The following is an 18,667-nucleotide window of genomic DNA, read 5'->3' as shown; positions in this document are numbered from 1 at the left end:
AATGAATGAATGAATGAATGAATGAATGAATGAATGAATGAATGAATGAATGAATGAATGAATGAAACCTTAACTTAGTTGAAAGGAACGCCTCTCAATCGCAGTTTCGAATTAGGTGGGAAGCTAGTCAAAGTGACGTGTTTAAGTGGTCAAAGGGGGGACGACCGTCTCATACGATAGCGACTGAATTGAACATTTAGCGAAGAGGGGTAAAATTCTTCGCGTAAGATATAATAACCAGAAGTGATACCAGTTTAACGCAAACGTTGTTCGCCCAACAACCCTCTATCCCTGTTCGCTATAGCAGGAAGGCGTTTTGCCACTTTCTACTGCACCATCACAAAACAAAACCAAAGCCTTGCTTGATCACCGGATTTTCAGCGCCTTCAGTTTCCTTGGAGCAGAAAATGGTGTAAAACAAGGCAGGACAGAAGTAGCAATGACAAGATTGCGACGTAGGATCCCAACTCTTAATTTATACATGCACAAAGCTGGTCTGGCGATCTCTCTTACATGTGCTTTTTGCAATGGGGTAGAAACACTCGAACATTTCTTGCTGGACTGCCGACGTTTTTCCTCTCTCAGAAAACCAACTATTGAAACAGCAATGCGGCACCTTGCTCTGCCAGTTACTTCAACTGTGCTGTTCGCATTTGGGGCTTCTGTGTTGGGGCACTCGGACGGGAATATATGCAGTCCTATAGAGAAATTCATATGCGAATGAAATCGTCATATTCGACACATCAACCGCTAATAATTTTTAAGTTATGTCATAATGACATAATGATTTTTGGTCATTTGCGAGGTTATGCAACATAGTCTAGGCTAAAGTTGGTATTCATTAAACATAACGCTTCATTCTCATTGACTCTGAAGCCTCTATTAAAACTTAAAAATTTTCAGACTATATAATCCGCCCGACTCTTGGCCGATCCTCCCGAGTGGAGAGGTGCCAATCATCCCAGGAGCATCATCATCATCATCAAACAAAACGAAAATATTCGTAAAAACAGCTATAAACTGCCTGGCCGAGAAAGCAGAAGAATAAGAATCACGTGGCTCGTACTATTATTTATTTATTTATTTATTTATTTATTTATTTATTTATTTATTTATTTATTTATTTATTCTTTTTATTGGCATCAATATTCAATACTCAAAATACTTTTTTTTTTAAATTTTCATAAGATGACTTCTTGGCCAATCCTCCAGAGTGGGTATGAGCCATGCAGTAGAGGCTACTACTACTACTACTACTCGTGCTCAGTGTCTGTCTGTCGCCTGCCATTAAAGGACTGAAACGTTTTGTCTTACGGCTACCTCTGTATTCCCGGACTCCTGCTGACAAGCTACAGCTCTTTGTTATTCAAGAATGGCACAGTGGGTAGGTTTCGGCTGCTCACAGGCGTCGTAGCCTCTCAACCGTAGCCCGTAAGCTGACGTGCGTGCGCCGCTACCAGGCGCCTTGGTCAAGTATAAGGGTCGCCTCCATTTTTTTTAACACGAAAGTGTTTTATGCCGGGGTCCACCAAGACTTCAGTGACGTATTTCCGTCACGGAAATGACATAGAAAAAATTTACATGATCAAATGTCGAAGAAAAAAAGTTCCGTCAACGGGCATCGAACCCACGACCGCTCGGTCCGCAACGACAGATGCCGGGCACGCTATCCACTGCGCCACAGCCACGGCCTCCAGATGCTTTACAAACACGCCTTTTATATCTACCACTATCCCGGTCGGCGGGGTGGATTTACCCTCTGGGAGCTGTAATGTAATTCGTCATTACGGTGGCCTCCGCGGTTAGCACCCGCAACGCGTTACACGTCCGTCCCATTCGACGCGATTTCAATAAAAGTTCAATTTTGTCAATACACACCGCGAGGTGACGATCTTAGACCAAGCGTCGTAAAAGCGTCGGCCTCGCTCATAGCATAACGCTAATCCAAACCAAAAATAGCTCTGCGACGCGCACCTGCCTCACCTGGCGTTAACGCCGCGTTCACCGCTGACGCGCTCGCCCCTAGAAAAATCGCGGCCGGGCTACCGGAGCGGCAGGACGCGCTTTGCGTTTCCCTCTAGTCCGGCCGGGGTGTTCAATCACATTTTAACATGCCGCGGGATGGCGACCAAGTTCAGCGTCCAATATGCGACGCTCTTCTGGCTATCACACCTCGTTCTCTGATTACGCTTTCACCGTTAACTACTACAGCTACCACAAGGGTTTGTTTAATCATTTAACATGGACGTTAGTCGTCGGGATGGAGATGTACCACCAATCATCGAAGTGGGTGCATCCACGTTGAACGGTGCTATAATAATAATAATAATAATAATAATAATAATAATAATAATAATAATAATAATAATAATAATAATAATAATAATAATAATAATAATAATATAATAATAATAATAATAACAATAATAACATCTGGGGTTTAACGTCCTAAATCCACGATGTGATTATGAGGGACGCCGTAGTGGAGGGCTCCGGAAATTTCGACCACCTGGGGTTCATTAACGTGCACATAAAGCTAAGTACACGGTAAACGGTGCTATAGCTGCCAGACATCAATATGCATTGTACAAACTCTCTTATATCAATGTACAGTAAATATTCAGTTACTTCTGTAAGGGCGCGCTTTACTTTCGTGTTATTGCGATTCCTATGAAGGAGGGATCAACCATTTTTTTTTCAGAAACTCTAATATCACAGTCGCCATTTATGAAAATCGGCGTAGATGCAACGTCCGCCTTTCTTGCCATCTCGCCTACACCACACGTACAAAGTTCATATTCTTCGAGATGAAATATAGTAACCTGTTCACATTCCTTTCTATCTTACCGTAACGGGAACTACTTGCCCTCCTCAAACACCAGTATTACTGACCCTGACCGATTCCCCTTAATAGGTCATTTAGAGTGTCTTATCGGTTCTTATGTGTTCGTAACGCAGTATCCTACACGCCACCAAATTCACTTGCTTTTTCCAACTATGTATGTACTTTTTTTTTTTTGCTTCCTACGTAGTGCATTTTCAAGAAATTTATAAGTGTGGCTCCACTCTGCACTGCTGTAAAGCCTTGAGCTTACAGTAATTAATTGTTTAACATATAATGCAATAAAACCTAGAAATCAGAATTTAGGAAATGATAGCAAGAAGGAATGAGTAAGAATGAGAAATACGATACGGCAGCAAATATTTCGAAAAGCATTTTTAAAAAGTGCACTTCAATCTCACGCTGTAGTGATAGCACTGTCACACCCATTTTCTTTTTTTAATTTTTTTGGCCTACCGTTGCACTTGTCAATCTACGAGCGGCTTTCCGTGGCACTGGGGTGGAAAACGCAGCCAAGGACGGCAGCGTGTTGGATGCAACGACGAAATTAGAAGTTCGCAGGGATAAAATGGAGTTAGGTGGCACAAGATAGGGCAAACTAGAGACCTCTTGGAGATGACTTTGCCCTGCTGCTGACACAAAAAGTAGGCCGACAATTTATATATTTATTGGTACACACTGTAACCCTGATGGCCTATTGCAGGAGTGGGTATGGATATAGAATACCGGTAAACAACGGAGACAATTAAATTGAAGAATAGGAGTCATCAAAAGAAAATAAAAGCTCCTGCTATTCATTGATGACGCAGAGGGCTAATTTGTAAGGCAGCAGAAGGGTACGCATTTGTGCTGGCTGGGTAATGATTATGTGCAGGATACAGCGCCATAAGACGGGACGAAACGAAAGAATACAGGCCACTTCGCTAACAACGGAGTGTTTATTCTGTACACAAGCGTATGTACACTCAAACACTTTTTCAAAACAAGAAAAAACAAAAATGGTAAAACAATCATGCGCAGAACATGGTTCAGTGGTTAGTGGCTTCATCCTCCTCGTTGCTGCGCAAAAGCGGTCGAGTGTATATATCCTGCCACCCGCCACGGTGCTCTACTGGTTGTGGTGCTCCATTAATGACTCGAAGCTCGCGGGATGGAATCCCGGCCGCGGCGACCGCATGTCGATGGAGGAGAAATGGCAGTGGCCCGTGTACTTATATATAGATGCACGTTAAAGAAACGACCAGGTGGTGGAAATTTCCGGAGCCCTCTACTGCGACGTCCCTCATACTAATTAATAATAACTGTTCAGGTTTAACGTCCCGAAATCACGATTTCATTATGAGGGACGTAGTGGAGGCCTCCGGAAACTTCCACCACCTGGGGTTCCTTAACGTGAACCTAAATCTCAGTACACGGGCCTCTAGCATTTCGCCTCCATCGAAAATGCGACCGCCCCGGCCGTGATTCGACCTAGCGACCTTCGGGTCATCAGTCGAGCACCATACACTAGACCACCGTGGCGAATCGTCCCTATAATCATTTCGTGGTTTTGGAATGTGAATTCCCAACAATTCTTCTCGTATATATGCTGCCTGAAAGAATGAACACTTGGTTGTTAGCGCAGAGGTCTGTGTTCTCTGGTTTCGTCCCGTCTTACGACGCTGTTTCCTGCATATAATTGGAGTGCATCTCAGCGTCTCGTCTCTTTAATGTGCGCCCTCTTGCCTCGCAGGGTTCCGCCACTTCGCCTCCAGCGGGACGCGTCAAGTCACCCGGGATTAAATCACCCAAGAGGAGAGCCGTATTGTCTCCGCCGTCGTCCGGTGGCCAAGTGGGCTCCGGCAGCGACGATGCGCAACCGACTTTCGTGTACAAGGCTGAGGGTCTCGCCGGAGCCGTGAGCGCCGTGGGCGTCGTGGGCCGAGCGCTGCTGCACGAACGCCGCAAGCGCATGACGCGCGCCAAACTCGCCTTCATCCTGGCCGTTCCCACGCTCTGTCTGCCGATTCCGCTCTACTACAGCACGAAGGTGAGCTCTGCAGGCTGCCTCACTCGCGTGGCAGTGCGCTCCGTTGAATGAGTAGCGTATTGGGAAGTTAAAAACTCACAGGGTCCCTTGCGCACTCACCTAGGACGAGTGAAGGCGAAAGCCATTTTCTTTTTCTTCTCAGTCGATGCATTGTTCCTGCGCCGCCACCCTCCGGAAGCTTTCTGCAACTATCGTGGTTTTCATTGCCTCCAGGATCGGAGGCACATCACCTGGTTTTGCACTGCCTCCGTGATCGGCCCACCATTGACCAGCTTACGATGTCATCCGATGACGTGATCGTGTGATGTCACGTGACGTCCCTGTGACGTCATAATGACGTCACAAATTTTCCGCGATCTGCTCCGTCAAGATGACGTCATATGGTGATGTCATCGCGTGACGATGCTTTTTTCCATCACTCGCGTTGACGCCGCCGACGCGGGACGCCGGTCAATTTTCGCGTTATATGAGGCATCTCAGGCTTTCGCTTTAAAACAGCGCGTACGATACGGACAGTAACGACGACACCACGAGTGCTAACAATTAGGGGTGCACGAATAGTAAATTTTGCGACCGAATCGAGTAGTGATGAAAACGAATCGAATACGAACACAAATTGAATACTAATAGAATAGTTTTCGAATGTCAAGGCAACCATTTTCGAAACAGTTGTATGATTCAAGATTACTTTATTTGTAACAAAAAGTAACAAACATTAACAAAGGAACATTGCGCCAAAAATGCCACAGTTATTTGGCAAAAAATGCCACAGTTACGTAAACTGAGGTAAGCTTTATAAGCACTGACAGCCAACATCATATTTTGTAACTTTACGTCGAAATACAGCGGTTACTTCAGAATTTAAGGCGTTACTTTGTCGCCATTCTGCAAATATAACAGAGGCATAAAAATTAAATGCTTTCTGAAGCATCATCATGAATCTCATAAGCAATAGCAGATTGAGGAAACGTTCACTTCGGCGACACCCGAGTTTTAAATATATAAGTACCTTCGTATATGACTAGTACGGCATCGATAGTCCCGTAAAAGGTTGGGCTGCATGTGTCTTGGTAAACCAGCAATTAAAGGGGCCCTGCAACACCTTTCTTAATTATATTGGAATAGTCTCATTATTGACGTATGACTCTTCACGAGTCATATGCCGCAAAAATTTTTCGAATCCGTCAAGTCTAAGTGGTGTTACCAAATTATAGAGATCACGTTCCGCAGCTTTCTCTCTCAACTCAACGCAGCGAGCGCGCGGAAAGCTGCGCGCGGCGTGAGGGGAGGGAGGGAGGGCGGAGGTGCGAGGAGGCGACGTCAGCGCCGGCGGCATTTTTTTTTTTTCATTTTTTTCTCTCTGGCGTCTCGGCGCAACCACGTGGTCTGTGCCGCCACTTCCGGTCGGCTTGCGTCGTTCTCGTCGAGCGGAGTCGATCGCGCTGTGTATCGCGCGTGCTTGAAAACTGCGCGTCGGTTTGGTAATGTTGGGTGTGCACCTCGAACGCCGTAGTGTTTTCATCACTCTGCCAACCATGGAAGCAAACGTGCGCGCTCGTTTGGAACGAATGACAGCTGAGATCGGTTTCGGCCCATACTCCGATACACCGCCTCGTAAGACGGCACTGGCAGACGACCCCGAAGCGCCGCCATTACCGGACGCCAGCATTGTTATCGGAGACACGCTGCGCCCGTGCCTCGGTCGGTCGTGAGAACGTGCCGACGATGCAGTTCTCAGCTGACGAGGCAACACTCGAACGGCTGCCACTCTCAACGGCAACCGGCAATGGTCAAAAGCACAGAAATATTCACGTTTTCGGCACTGCGCACGGCGACGAAAACGGAACCACGCAACTACGAGCAGACGAGCTGTCGGTGAGACCGGAAGTGCTAATATTAATGTTTGTTCGGTGTTTTTAACGCGATAACATAATATAAACGTACATATTATCTACTTATTGAACTCAATATTAACAACGAAAGTAATAATGAGGGTGTTATCGTGATTATAACATCAGCCAATGGTGGAACTGCCGACAATCGCGTCATATTTTGCGGACTAATACATCATTTGTCGAGAGAAGAGGGAGCGATTTTCAGCTGACTTTGAGAATTTATTGTAAATTCCAGGCCGTGCGCATCGCTATAATATTTGGCTCGCGTGTTCTCGAGAGCCTCGACTACCGATCGGCAGCGCTTTTTGAGCATGCTCGAAAAGTGTTGCAGGGCCCCTTTAAGGCAAGAAAAGGGCTCCCTCGATTTTTCGATGTGTTGTTCCTCTGGGGTCTATCCGCCAGCGCTAATTATTCGAAAAATATTCGGTATTTCGAATATGTGCTATTCGATTTGTTATTCGAGATTTTCGAATATTCACACGCCCCTACTAACAACGGTTAGAGATAGAACGAAGGAATTGATCAAGGGCTCGTTTTCTTTGTTATGCACAACCTCATCAAACAAACTGACAGTGATGCCAAGGAAAGTATAGGGACGTTATTTTTAGTATTTCCCTTTAGTGCAGTAATTATGATACAGATATCACTTATATTATAATTATTACACTGAATACTAGATATGTCCACTATACTTTCCCTGGCTTTAATGTATGCTGCTTTCATTAGGCGGCAGGTAAGTTACATAAGGGTGCAGGGTCGGTAAATATCTATCTATCTATCTATCTATCTATCTATCTATCTATCTATCTATCTATCTATCTATCTATCTATCTATCTATCTATCTATCTATCTATCTATCTATCTATCTATCTATCTACTGTCCTTACTGCAGGCCAGCTACTGTGCCTACTGCATGATGATCATGGCCATATATTGGGCCACCGAAGCGTTGCCGCTTGCTGTGACCGCACTGATGCCAATGTTTATGTTCCCGCTGGCCGGCATCCTCGACGTGGAGACAACCGCCAAGAACTACTTCAACGTACGCGTCCATTGAGCTAAGCATGCAATCTGCTATCGTCTTCCATACTGTACATTTAATAATGTAAGATAAGTAGTTGCACCCCATTTTTCTCTTTAAAATTGGGGCTACCGCAGGAATGCGATATTCGTTATTGTATAACGAAGGAGTTTCTCTCGTTGAGGTTCTTGAACTGTGCTGTCCAGTGGCGAAGAATCGGGCTAGGGTAAGGAGGTTTAATTTTGTATTCCTGCCCAATGTCATGGGTACGATTGCAGTTTGGCATTGGGAAATGCAAAATAGTTTTCTTTAAGAAACGCGAGCAGTGCAAATTCGAGATTTTGTAAACCATTGCATCTTCACACGTAGGTGTTTTATCACACGTTATATCAGACGTGTGCGTTATATCAGCGTGCTTATTCCTATCGACAAGAGAGATCAACTGTCGGTCTTACTTATTTTTTTGTTTATTGCAAGAACAATTATACACGCGCTCGAGGCAAATTTTCGCTGTCGCCGTCATGTCCCGTATAAAGTCCAAAATCAATAACATCGCCCCACGCATCGTATGTTCTATTGCGAGCGAGAGCTTGCGAAGACTGCAGACGGATATGCATTCCTCGTATATGTAGACGGATATATACTATGTCTACAAACATGCAGACAGATGTGTATTCTTTTCTTGTACCTTTACATACATCTCATAGAAATAACTAGGTTGTTAATCGGTGCTGTCTTCTGCGATCATTTTGCTACGTCCCGCTATTAAAAGCTGTTGGAAGCTTTGTTTGAAACCGCGCATTATTTCGTGTAACGCAGAACATCGGTGTCGTCATCTTCTGCTCGATGGTGTTCGCGGCAGCTTTGGAAGTGACGCATCTCGACCAGCGCATTGCACTCAGCGCGCTCCGGATGGTGGGCACCAGTTATAGCAGGTGAGAGCCAACACGTAGGTGAGCATACTGCCGATCTTCGAACACCTACCTTCTTGACCTAATATGTAGTACCTACACATCCTCACAGAAGAGCCTTAGATAAAGGGTGTTCTCAAGAGGGACTTAGGGAGCAATGGGCACAGCTAAACATGACGCGAAACAAATCAACGGTTGCCCGCTACGAGCCGTGATGGTATAGCTTTTTATTTAACGCATACACTCGTGAATTCGAACGACATTACAGTAGTTAAACGAGGACCTTAAATTACTAGTTTCCTAGGTGCTTGTGCGGTGTTTCGCTGACAAGTCAAACGCCAAAAAATGTGTGTGGTGTTTGACTGACAAAATCCGGATGTGAAAAACAGCTTGTCTTTTCCCGTCGTTGTGAATTCTCTATAAGTAGACGCAAAGTTTGTCTCCGAATACATAAAGTTTGTCTGTGTACATAAAGGCTGCTCCTTTCGGATCACCGTACTCCGTAGGCTTGACGCGCATGGCTTCTGCCACAGGTTTTACCGGCCACTCAATTTCGCCGGCAAAGCGTCAAATTTAGACCGCGCCCCCATAATGAAAGTTGTTGAGCTATAATTTTTTAAATAAATTTATTGCAATAACACTTACACGGGCGCTCAAGAGGCCGTCGCCGTCGACGTCGCCGTGATGTTTTGTATAAAATTAAAATCGCACTCCGTTGTAATGTATTACGTGCGAGTGAAAGCGTGTGAGCGAAGGCAACGAACGCGGCTCAAGCGGAGAGGAAACGCGGAGGCGCACAGAAGAGGGGGGGGGGTGCTACATCCTTCGCCAGGAACTGCGTACTTTGATCGGCTGGACGCAGTCGGTAGACAGCGCCAAGGCCGCAACCCTCGCTGCAGCGGCCACGTTTACACGCCATCGTTTCGTTGAGTCATACCAGATCGGATTCTAAAGGAGTGTGCGGCAAGCCTTACTTCGCATAACATTCCACTTTGTTGCCATCGCATTGATTGCCTCGTCTTTATGGATAAATTGTGATTTTTTTTCAAATTTCTATCGAAGAACACGCGCATAATAATAATAATAATAATAATAATAATAATAATATAATAATAATAATAATAATAATAATAATAATAATAATAATAATAATAATGTGCGAAATATCATTCTCCGAGACGTTCTTCATTGTTTAGGGACTTTTTATTTTTGCTTTGCTCGAGCAGATGCAGAATTTTTTTATGGCTTTCTCAGTTTCAGTTAAGCCAGCGAGGCGAGTATGATCGATATAAAGGAGATCTTCCGTATAATAGCCCGAAATATTTTATCGGCTAAGGGGACCATCAGCACAAGTTAACGGAGTTATCTTCAAAGGACTTTAGTTCCCTCATGTGCCAGGGGTATCACAAGGACAATAAGAGGTAATAAAGTGACAATTTAAGGTAATAAAGTGAAGTGAAGTGAAGAGCATCAACGTCTGTCAAAGTTTAAATGGAAAATGATGAGACTCGTGCAGATAAAGAAAATTGGGAAATTCACAGCTGACATAAATCAAGAGCGGCGTTTGGATTAGATGCGCTTCTTCCCACGGTGTGCCGCCGCTGCGCTCCGTAGTGTGATAACGTTACACAGTAGCCACACTCGCGCACGCGAATCAGAGCGGGAGTGAGCGATCTCGTTTCCACGCGCACGCTGACATACCGTATTTACACTAATGTAGGTCGAAATCCGAAGTTTTGGGGGTCTGCTTACAATCGAAAGTGAAAAAAAACGAGAAATCAGACACGCTGTGGCATGGTTACGACAGTATCTTCACGTTCAGGCTTTACCTCTAACATATGCCGTATTTTCTCGCGTACAAGCCGCACCCTCAGCAACGATTCGCAGAAAATTCTCTAAAAATTATCCCCGCGTATTGCCGCAAAGCTTTCATGCGTAGCTGTGAAGCACTGTCATTAAGCTACCTTTGCACACAGGAATTTGAGTTTGTTTCTTTCACCGACATCGTAAATCAATTTCATTTATGAGATGTGGTCGTGCTTTTTCTTCTTTTTTCCCGTGTGATTTTCAGGGGTTGACCAACATTCGAGTCGGCTTACAATCGTGTAAATGTGATAACTTCTTTCCCCCATGCCATCCCTCCCGGTGTAGCTTCCAGCGCGCTCGTCGGGACGAGAGAAGAGAGAAAGCAATGAAAGCGTGCCACAAATCCCTGTCACTACGCTCGTTCTGGACGCAGTGGAGAAATTTTTACTGCAATCGATCTGTGAGGCAATAACTCCGATACTGATGTCATTCGATGATTACGCGTAAACGCAGTTAGTGCGTGGAATGTTTTGTTGTTCTACTTCCCTTCTGTTATTTAAACTTATACTTGATATTCCATAACATACTTCGAGTGTTGCTGATTGTTTCAATTTTGTTGTTGTACTTGTAGTGCTTCTTCTTCTTTCTTTGTTGCAAATTGCATCATCCATTGTATTTCCCGCTTCCGCTGTGCCTTGTAAGAATATTGCAGTATTGTCTTACGGGAAGAAAAAGAGGTTGCACAATATATTTACAAGGCATGTATACACCAGATCACTCATTGGCAGGCAAACAAGATGGAGCCCAGTCCGCGCGCTTACCAGAGAGCATCATCTTCGTCCGCACTGTCTTTATCTTTATCCCTGGCGAGAGTTTCGTAGCAGTATAAATGAAAGTCGCATGGTACCTCAGGCGAAAACCATCGAATGACATCACATATGAACGTCATCCGATGAGTATGATTTTTTTTTTTGCACCACTCTTATTCACACCGTCGCTTTTCGCGTTTGGTGAGGCATCTAAGGCTTTCGCCTCAAAAACCTGATAGACAGTAGGCCCTATTTCTCGATGCTGGTTCGGCGCTTGAGCTTGCGCCATTTTAAGAACACTATCAACAATGGCGTCATACGGTGCGCAGGATAATGCTGGTCTTGATGGGCGTTACCATGTTCCTGTCTATGTGGATTCCCAACACCGCGGCCACCTCCATCGTGTGCCCCATCGTGCTCACCGTCACCGACTTCATGAAGGGCTCCGTGTCATCCTCGGCGAAAAAAGGTAAGCACTTTTTTTGGCGTAAGTATTTGTCACGAATACGCTTACACACACACACACTATATATATATATATATATATATATATATATATATATATATATATATATATATATATATATATATATATATATATATATATATATATATATATATATATATGTAGTCAAGTAGATCCTCCCTGAGAAGTCACAACGTTGTTTATTTCGACGTTTCAGCCAGAGTCAGGCCTATATATATATATATATATATATATATATATATATATATATATATATATATATATATATATATATATATATACCACCACAACAAAGGGCTTCTAGGTCCGGTGAAATACAAGAAAACGCAAAAAATGTCACGCTAGGACAAAAAAACAACAGACCGACGTCCCTGCTAGGTGCGTCTTTGCTAGGTGCGCCTGTACGAGAATTCAGTTCTCGATATAATATTCGCAGAAAAAAAACATGCGTACGCTTGCTAATTATGTTTGCCTTTAACGCTCGAGTTGGAGCAGCCGACTTCTGAACAACCGACCATGGATTTGCAAGGCGATAATGCCGCGTGCGAGAATGCCGAACAATGGGGCGCCTACGGTGAAGCGGCTCGCCGTCTGCTTGCCTCGAACCGGAAACCGGCAGCAGACGACGCATCCCACAATCCCTCGCTCTTTTGCCGGTCACATATTCTCGTACGTGCGCACTTTCACTTATTTCAACTGCACGCTCGCCAGAACTTTCCCCCGCCATATAATTCTTAGCGCCACTCTTTTTGCGTTTATTACAGCCTTTTTTTTTTCTGACACTTCCTCTTGAGAATTTTGCACGAACCTGGTGCACAAGGTCATAACAAAGCCTTGTGCGTGTCGCTTGATTGCGCATTTGCGCACGCGCGCACAATTAAGAGACAACGTGCTTCACCTCCTGTCTTAAGTACGAGCAATGGTCTCACTCGAAAGTTCTTGTCACCTTTCATTTAGTTTTCTTTGGTTTTTCTTGGTGCAGGTCATCAGAAAGCCTTCTCAATGCGATCGTTCTCCGGGTAAGCTATGGTCACGCGACATCTTCTCACACGCAGTGCTTCTCGTGCTCAGTGAATTCCCAAAGCGGTCTTTGTACCTCGACACCCATCTGTCGGGGCAAGACGAGTCCGCGCAAAAAGTGTGAGCGAAAAGAAATGTTATTTGCGTACGCATATCCAATGTAGTCCGAGGTTACTTCCTCGATTAAATGTAAACAAATAACGAAATTCCTCTACAAAGGTGATTCTCTTTCTAGTTTTATGACTGCAACTTGAATTTGGGATATATCTCGTGAAACTTGGCATTGCGAACGTTTTAGTCAACACTTAAATTTCACTTTGTGTGTTTGAATAACGAATAAATCAAGCTTCCTCGCCTGTTCTGTTGCTCGTATACATTTGCTGACGGGTGAACAGACTTGGCTCAACTAATGGCAAGCTGTAACTTAATTAACGTAACCTGTAGTGCGGCACATTTACGATAGTCTATCCATGTTCTCTCTTCTGTGCTTGTCAGGAGCCGTAACTTCATTTACAACAAGAGGTTTTGTTAATGACGTTGTTTTTTATACCTTTATAAGCCCTTTTCCATAAATACTTATTCCGACTCGTAAGTTCGCGGCCTGCTCCTGTGCATGTATCTTGAAAATGCATGCATCTGCAACAGAAGCATTCCAGTTTACCATAGCACTTTCCCTGTGTTTGGGAAAGCGACTGCTTCTTTTTCTGATAAGCGTTGTATGCACCGGACAACTGTGTGCCTTATACTTACTACTCAGCAAATGCGCTACCACATGTTGAAAAAAACAAGAAAAAACCCGCATTTCCCCGAAGGGGAGTATGAGGAAGTGCGAAGCACGGGGTGATGCTATGAGGGGGCGCGCGCGACTAAACTGCAGAGCCGAGTGAAGGAGACGGCAGCGAGAGAGCACGCGCCAGCCGACCCACGGAGGTCTGGCCGTTTTTAAGTGCAAAGCACTTTTACTGGTGATGATGATTAAGTGTAATTAATGATTTAAAGTGTTGTTGTCATGATGCATTTGTACACACACACACATTTATATATGAAGTATTATTTATTTTACACTTCACGCTTTTCGTATGATGCATTAATGCACCTCGCGAGTGCGTCACACACACACACACACACATACACACACTACACACGTCACTACAGATCAGCACCTATTCGTGTTATCGTTGTAGCTCACGGTTAGTACCAGCGCTTTGTGATCCGAGAAATGGACGGTGAGCGGATCCGGCAAGACGGCGCGGACCGTACAGTTCCTACTGAACGCCAAGTCTATGAAGCCACCGTTGATCGTGGTCGGAAACTCGAGAGACAGACACGTCATCGAGTAATTGTTCAGCATGTCGTCAACCAACCAGCCATTGTCCTTTCTAATGTCCATTGTCCTTTCTAAGTCACCCACCACCACAACCGGAACCGAGGGACGCGCGCGCACAGACACACTCTCCATCGCCGCATCCATCTGCTCCAAGACGGCATCTCGCGAGAGGTTCGGGGCTAGGTAGACGGTCACAACCAGGACGGCGCGCAGCCACGGAGCGGAGGGCGGAGCGCGCGCAGTCACGTGGGGCGTGAGGTCGCTGCGCCGTTGCTACAGACGCTCCTCACCGCTCCTCGCGCCGTTGCTAGGGGAGAGGAGGAGGAGCGCGGATGCCGGCGGAGTTTTCGGGGTCGCTTAAGAAGTGCATTCGCACTTAAAAGAAACCTCCGTTTTGTTTTATGCAAGTGCGTTTTTCTGCACTGAGACTCTGCATGGGGGAAAGGCATCTACTCATCCAGAGATGAGGTTGGAAGGCACGTGCCAAGAATTATTTCAAATATTTTTTTTTCTTCGTTTCCTGTCGTACGCGAAGGACGATTACCAGTTTTATTAAACGTGATGCTTACACGTAACGAAGTGCTCATGCGCAATTTCAAGTTAACGGCTGCATCAAGTTTAAGAGAGCATAGGGCGTAGCTTCGAAAATTTTGTGCAACGCCGCATAATTTACAAGATGCGAGGGTTTTCGGAGTACCATGCAAACAAGGCCGCTCAGCAAGCATACTATCATTTTCTCGGGCGCAGGCTCACCGAATCCACCCTTCTACGCGTGCGCAATGTGCTGCTGCTGTCCGTCGCGTACGCCTCCAACATAGGTGGCACGGGCACCTTGATCGGCACGCCGCCCAACATAATAATGGTCGGCATCATAGACAGGTGAGTTTCAACGCACCTTCGGCGCGTTATAGGGGGTCATTCTAATAACATAACTGTTGGGATTTCACGTCGCGAAACTACGATAGCATTATGAGAGACGCAGTACTGTGCTCTGGGAATTTAGACCGACCGGGGGGGGGGGGGGGGGGTTCTGTAACGTGCACCTAAATCTAAGAACGCGGGCATGTGATGTTTCGCCTCCATCGAAATGCGGTCTCCACGGCCGGGATTCGATCCCGACGACCTTCGGCTCGGCAGAGTCGTTCATTTCATAATAATAATTGTATGCGATCTCTCGCTACGATAACATCGATCGACTCGCGGAGTCTCCAACGACGCTTTACAAACAAAAGTGGAGTAGCTGTTTTCACTCATGCACGCAAATCTCCGCAATACTACCTGTTTTGCGGGGTTTCATAACGCGCGAGATGGTTTGGATGTAGAGTCAAACTACAGAGAGCGAGAATTTTCTTGTGTCAAGGGTCTAGTGACGGCGAAGAAGCAGAAACGACACCAGAAACGAATGAATGAGGAATGTATCACTCTGTCTGGCCACATCGATAGTTTTCATAAATTTTCTAGGGCTAGTTTTCCCGTGAGATTAGTTTGCACAGCTGACGGTGACATATGAGGCTTGAATTTGTGCTTACAAGAACAGTTATTCTGCTTATGAAAGCATCCACGTTATAATTTTCATCTTACTGCGCGTTTATGTATGCGAGGACGAGGATCGCACTGAAATCAACAAGAGTTCAGTCCCGCCGCTTTTCTCGCAGACGCTTTCCGGCAGCCAAGGAACCATCCTTTATGTCTTGGATGGTGTACAACGTTCCCGTTATGTTGATCCTACTCCTGGCTTCTTGGCTGTACCTTCGGAGGCTCCTATGCGGCATCCTGTAAGTTTAGTTTCGTTGCACCTTATTTACTTATAAAGTCGAAAGCCTTAGATGCCTCAGCAAACACGAAAATTGACTGGCGTCCCGCATCAACGTTCTCCGTCGGCGGCGTCAACACGAGTCATGCAAGAAATTGTCACGATGACGTCATCAGGACGTCACAGATCGCCGAAAATTTGTGACGTCACTATGGCGGCATCGTGACGTCACAGTGACGTCATGTAGCGTGGCGTCATATGATGACGTCACCACATGACATCGTAGCTTGGTCAAAGGTGGGCCGATCACGGAGGCAGTGCAAAACCAGGCGACGTGCTTCTGACCTGGAGGCAGTGGAAAACCACGTTAGGCGTAGAAAGCTCTCGGGGGTGGCGGGCAGGATCAGTACATCGACTGAGAAAGAAAAGAAGATCTTGGCTTTCGCCTTCCAGCCGTCTTATGAGAGTTTTAGAGTGAGTGAGTGAGTGAGTGAGTGAGTGAGTGAGTGAGTGAGTGAGTGAGTGAGTGAGTGAGTGAGTGAGTGAGTGAGTGAGTGAGTGAGTGAGTGAGTGAGTGAGTGAGTGAGTGAGTGAGTGAGTGAGTGAGTGAGTGAGTGAGTGAGTGAGTGAGTGACCCGACATGCTTACCTGACACATCGACGTGATCGACGGTTTGGCAAACGGAGCAGTGGGAACTCTATACGAACGGGAATCGCTGGGTGCCCGTGCTATGCACTACCTCAGGTTTCACGGTAGTGGAGCTGCATTTAGCGCAGGATTTAGAGCTAGACCAATCGCTACACAGTTTCCTCTTCCGAGGAAGGCAAGGAAACCATTTGACACGACTTTCTTTTTTCAGTGAGGAAGGGTACGAGTCCAAAAAGGTCGATGAGGACCGGATCATGAAGGAGGTCGTCAAGCGCTGCGAAGAGCTCGGCCACATCACGTGAGTCGAGATGAGTGACGCAGTCCCTTTGTTTAAACTTTTGCATCTGTCACCATCTGAGCAATCTATTAGAAAAAAACATGATTTTGTGGCATTAACATCCCAGCAATTAACGCGGTGTTGCGCGTTATCTTTTTCTCAGCTTACTTGCCGTGTAACAGGGCGCACAAGAGATGACTGCTCACCACGTCTCGGAGAGCTAAATCTCGCAAGCTAAACAGCTTTATTTACCCGTTGCGCTTGCGATTTATTACAGTGAAGTTGCATGTGGCTAAAATCCAGCGTTTTTCGCGGCATCTGTGCGTAAAACCTGAGAGCCATAGCGAAGTGGGATAGGAGGGTTTAAAAGGACCCTTCTCCCATCGGCCGGAGCTAGTTTCACGAGTGGTAGAGCTGCTTCGGCGGACGAGGGATGGCGGTCGCCATCTGCGGAAAATATCAGCGTCTTCTTCGTTCTTCCTAGTTTTGTCGTTGCTGCTTGCGTAATCACTATATGAACAGAAAGACAAGCTGCTGTTCGCCATTCTGAATTTTCAAGATGATAGTGTTTCTTGGGATACTTGAACCAGAAATTTTGGTCTGTCTTTCTGTCTGCCTGTCTGTCTGTCACACGATTCAGCCACCCGGCCAAAGTTTAAGCACTTGTTGAACGCCCAACCATCTTTAAATGGTAGCTGCGTTCATACTTGCGAACATTGTCCATCAAAAAGCAAATATTACGCATATCTGAGGCGCGACATCAATACGTACGTATTAGGTGGCGTGTTCCTTTACTAGAAAATACATAGATACGTAATTCTAAAGACCCTAGTGTTTCTTAGTCTGCGCTGAAAATGCGACGCTATGCACGAAAAAAAAAGCCCTCTGCGACGATATGGTGCTGCCACCTCGCAGTGGCCCTGGGTTCTGCACAAGCTCATGTTTCCCGACACCACTGCCAGATGGTGTCCATATCTCACGCAGCGCCTCCTCTATTTTATCAATGCCAGCCAGATGCGGCCGATTCAACCAGAGGAGGCGCTGTCTGAGGCAAGGCAAAACATAAATGGCAGAAGACTATCGTCTTTCGACGACATTTGCAGCGAAGCACGCAGATCCGCGGCCAATTTTTTCTCTCGTCGTATATGGGCAGCCGCTTGTAGTGCGTACTCACCATGAGCAACGCCTGGACCAAGACAAGAAATGACCACCGATCATCAATAAATTTGCATGTGTGCGCGCGCGCGCATGTTTGGGCGTGTGCGTGCGCAACTGCACAAGAGTCTGCACACGTGTGTATACCCTTAATCAAAACTTGGTGTCACCTCTCTGCCACGTGCTACACAGCTTTGCTGCTCATCCACCATCACTGAATGGAATGGCTCACGAATGTTTTTTAAATGCGAAGCATTTCTTAGCGAACTTCTGCGACTTTGAGCGTATCTATCTATCTATCTATCTATCTATCTATCTATCTATCTATCTATCTATCTATCTATCTATCTATCTATCTATCTATCTATCTAGCCGCCTACGACTTTGTGCTCTCCCGGCCGTTTCGTTAATCGGATGTATACCAAAATTGGTGTGTCATAACATGGCCTTATTACGAACCTAAATGACAGGTCATATCATGAAAATCATGACACGCATGTCATGAACCGCATGATTTACATTCCACGGCCTTTGGGCTCTCTGGCCGTTCCGTTAATCGGATGTATACCAAAATTGGTGTGTCATAACATGGCCTTATCACGAACATAAATAACAGGTCATATCATGAAAATCATGACACGTATGTCATGAACAGCATGATTTACATTCCACGGCCTTTGGGCTCT

General features: G+C 45.7%; 1 protein-coding gene across 1 annotated transcript in view; it reads left to right on the top strand.

Annotated features, from left to right (window-relative positions):
- The first annotated feature begins 1,372 nt into the window (after positions 1–1,372).
- The window catches only part of LOC119391269 (solute carrier family 13 member 5), a 30,337-nt gene continuing 13,042 nt past the window's right edge, over positions 1,373–18,667 (top strand). The window contains exons 1-7 of the mRNA XM_037658946.1: positions 1,373–1,384; positions 4,575–4,871; positions 8,608–8,723; positions 11,644–11,783; positions 12,857–12,941; positions 14,896–15,027; positions 16,761–16,847. Of these exons, the coding sequence (XP_037514874.1) occupies positions 1,373–1,384; positions 4,575–4,871; positions 8,608–8,723; positions 11,644–11,783; positions 12,857–12,941; positions 14,896–15,027; positions 16,761–16,847 (869 nt within the window). The remainder of the gene's footprint in view (positions 1,385–4,574; positions 4,872–8,607; positions 8,724–11,643; positions 11,784–12,856; positions 12,942–14,895; positions 15,028–16,760; positions 16,848–18,667) is intronic.

Source organism: Rhipicephalus sanguineus, chromosome 4, assembly GCF_013339695.2.
Source record: "Rhipicephalus sanguineus isolate Rsan-2018 chromosome 4, BIME_Rsan_1.4, whole genome shotgun sequence".
Lineage (NCBI taxonomy): Eukaryota > Metazoa > Arthropoda > Arachnida > Ixodida > Ixodidae > Rhipicephalus > Rhipicephalus sanguineus.
Note: the sequence above shows the minus strand (reverse complement) of the source record. Positions and strands in the feature narration are given on the sequence as shown.